The sequence below is a fragment of the Anoplophora glabripennis genome, unplaced genomic scaffold (genome assembly GCF_000390285.2).
Source record: "Anoplophora glabripennis isolate ALB-LARVAE unplaced genomic scaffold, Agla_2.0 scaffold1106, whole genome shotgun sequence".
In the NCBI taxonomy this organism is placed as follows: Eukaryota; Metazoa; Arthropoda; class Insecta; order Coleoptera; family Cerambycidae; genus Anoplophora; species Anoplophora glabripennis.
Window position 1 is genome coordinate 115826 of NW_019417193.1, and position 2790 is coordinate 118615.

The following is a 2790-nucleotide window of genomic DNA, read 5'->3' on the forward strand; positions in this document are numbered from 1 at the left end:
CTGATAATTCTAATATGCAACTATTATATCAATTTAAATATACTATTTAATATAACCTACAATCACAAAATGACCTTAAAGTTATGTTTATATCACTTGGAAAATTTCCCAAATATTGTTTTCCGATAATCATTGGACCCGGACCCAATAAATTCTACACATAAAGAGACGATATTCAGTTAAGCTATTTAATCGACTTTGCAGCATAGTACTGCGGAGATAAGTTTTCAATCTGCGCAGCGCGCTGAAACTTCTTTCAGCTTCACAAGATGATGCAGGACAGGTTATTAAAAGCTTTATCAATCTTTCTACTTCTCTAAACATTTGGCGCACCTGAAAACATGTAAGAAATATTTTTTATGTAGTCAGAATCATTTTTATGCTATGATACGACACTAGTCTAACTATTAAAGATTACTTACTTCTATCGTTGCTTCTCTCATTTTCTCTGTAGCTTCCTTCAATGTTTTATATTCAAATTGTGTCTTGAATAGTTTTAATTGTATTTTTAATTTATCATGATTGAATTCTTTATAGCGTTTTATAGAATCATCAACCTCCCCGCTTAAAAGAACCTTCTCAAGGCAAATTAGATGATCCATTCCTTTTTGATAAATTCTATCTTTCAGTTGTGTCGTCGTAGTGTCAATCATAGAAAAATACTGCCTTTTATAATACTCAATAGGTGACGAATCAAAATAATTTTCTGCATTTCCTGTCAGTCGTTTAGGTGGGCAGCGTTGTCTAGGCTGTGATATGGGTTCTAAATTCAAATCCTCGATCAATTTATCCGCATCTGAGAAAATTTTTTGGAATGATGTATCTGTGCGTTTTTCTTCCAAGCCCTTAATAACTAACTCTGTAGCTTTGAGTGCCCCTGAAACGGTCTCATACTTGCCCTGCAACGTCTTATTTAAAATTTCCAATTGTGAAAAAATATCAATAGACATCAATAATCCAAGTACAGTGTTTCCTTTTGTTAATTTTTCAATTAATCCTGCTGCCGTCACATTGTCTTTTTTTATTGCTTCGAGAGAATCAAGAACAACTTGAAGCTGTGATAGTGTAGCGCAGGCTGGATTTACTCTCGCCAGCCAACGTGTCGGACATAACGGTTTAATTAATTTAAGTTGTGGATCACTTGAAGAAGATGTAATATCTTTCATAATAGTTTTTAACTTGCCACTTCTCGAGACCAAATTTCCCAATTCATTAACTGCATCTAACGCCGATGACGATAAGGGACTGCTACTGGCTACTGTCTGTGCAGCTAAATTAGAGGCATGCGCAGTGGAGTGGACGTAATCAGAGAGAGGCTGCGACTCTTTTATAATTGCTTGAACGGCTTTATAAATGCCGGACATATTTGCTGCACCATCATACGTTTGCCAACGTAAACTATCTGTCGGAAGTTCAAGTTTTTTTAAAACTTTTAAAATGACATCGACAATCTCTTGGCCAGTCGTCTCTTTTACTTCGTAGAACCCTAAAAATTCTTCTCGCGCTTGTAGATGCTCATCAGTAAATCGTATGCAGATAGAGTGTTGGTCTGTACCAGAGATATCCTGTGTACCATCCACAATCAAAGCGAAGCATTCTGATTCTCGTATTTCTTGGCAAAGCTTCTCTAGAATTTTCCTACTCATGAGATCGAGAATTTCATTTTGAATTTTCCAACTTGTCCACGATTTTTTCTTATTAAGCCATTCTTTCAAATCTAAATTTTGAGCCTTCAAAACATCGAGCAACTGAATACTGTTGCTTTCGCTATCTTCATGCCCTCTTATTGCCAGATTTTGTCTAGCCAAATATTTAACAGCAGAGAAAATTTGAATAAGACCATTTCGTGCTTTTTCTTGGTCTGAAGCTATCTGCGAACTCAACTGAGCTTCAATAGGAAGGCTTTTTCCTGCGTGTATTTTATTTGCTAGAGCAAATACATGGTCTTTATGTCTTTCGTGAGCTCTAAATTTTTCTAAGGCTTTGTGCCACGAAGAAAAACCCGTCTTATAAAATGAATTTTTCAGCTCGTCTATTTTACCTGTCGATTCCATGCAAATTTTGCAGAGTACTCCAACTCCTTCTTTCTGAACGATCCATGGAAATTCTTTACGCCAATGTTCTTGGAAACAACGAGTTTTCTTTCCTATTTTTTGAGACGGTAGTTTTGGCGGCCTAATAGCATTGTCCTCAGTATTTGATTGGTCAGAGTCTAAAATTAAACAAACAACCTACGTGTTTATCAACATTTAAGATTTTCGTATATTCAGACAAGTAAAATATATATAAGAAAATGAGCTTTGATAAAAAATATAATTACTCTCATCCACTGCTTCTATTGCAACTGTTGCAGCAGACGATGTTGGATTGACATCTTCACACGCATTCGACCTGACTGGCGAATCTAAACGTCTCCGCTTATCTCCACGTTTTAACCATTCAATTAAACTCATACTAATAATATTGCACCAAACTGCTGAACGTTCAAGCGGGAAGGAAACGCGCCTCTGCTGGTGGACAGCTCACAGCTCACTAGCCGACTACTAGATTCGTAGATTCTGTACTGACCTTCCGTATCACGAAAAGCCACGAACGCGCAGCACGCGACTTACCGAATGTCCGTTGATTTTCCGCGAATGAGTTTTCTGCGACTTCGTACGCCGAGGGGCAGCGCGGGCGCTCCCCTCAATTCCTGGAAGTCCGTCCAGTGCATCGCTGCGAGAGGAGAGCAAGTGAACTGAACACTGGTGCTTCTAGGGTATATATTAGTGTATTAAGTTTATGATTTTT

The 2790-nt window shown here is 37.6% G+C and overlaps 1 protein-coding gene across 1 annotated transcript; it reads right to left on the minus strand.

The window, feature by feature from the left end:
* Positions 1 to 407: 407 nt before the first annotated feature.
* LOC108913660 (zinc finger MYM-type protein 1-like) lies at positions 408 to 2453 on the minus strand. The gene is made up of 2 exons (XM_023456032.1): positions 2321 to 2453; positions 408 to 2212 (listed from the first exon to the last, which is right to left on the minus strand). Exons 1-2 carry the CDS (start codon positions 2451 to 2453, stop codon positions 408 to 410), a joined length of 1938 nt encoding a protein of 645 aa, XP_023311800.1.
* Positions 2454 to 2790: the final 337 nt, after the last annotated feature.

What these genes read in the sequence shown, in the direction of transcription:
- LOC108913660 (XM_023456032.1), bottom strand. Translation starts at nt 2,453, where the DNA reads ATGAGTTTAATTGAATGGTTAAAACGTGGAGATAAGCGGAGACGTTTA. An exon ending in AATAGAAGCAGTGGATGAGA is followed by an intron (nt 2,213 to 2,320) that starts GTAATTATATTT and finishes GTTTAATTTTAG; the next exon opens with ACTCTGACCAATCAAATACT.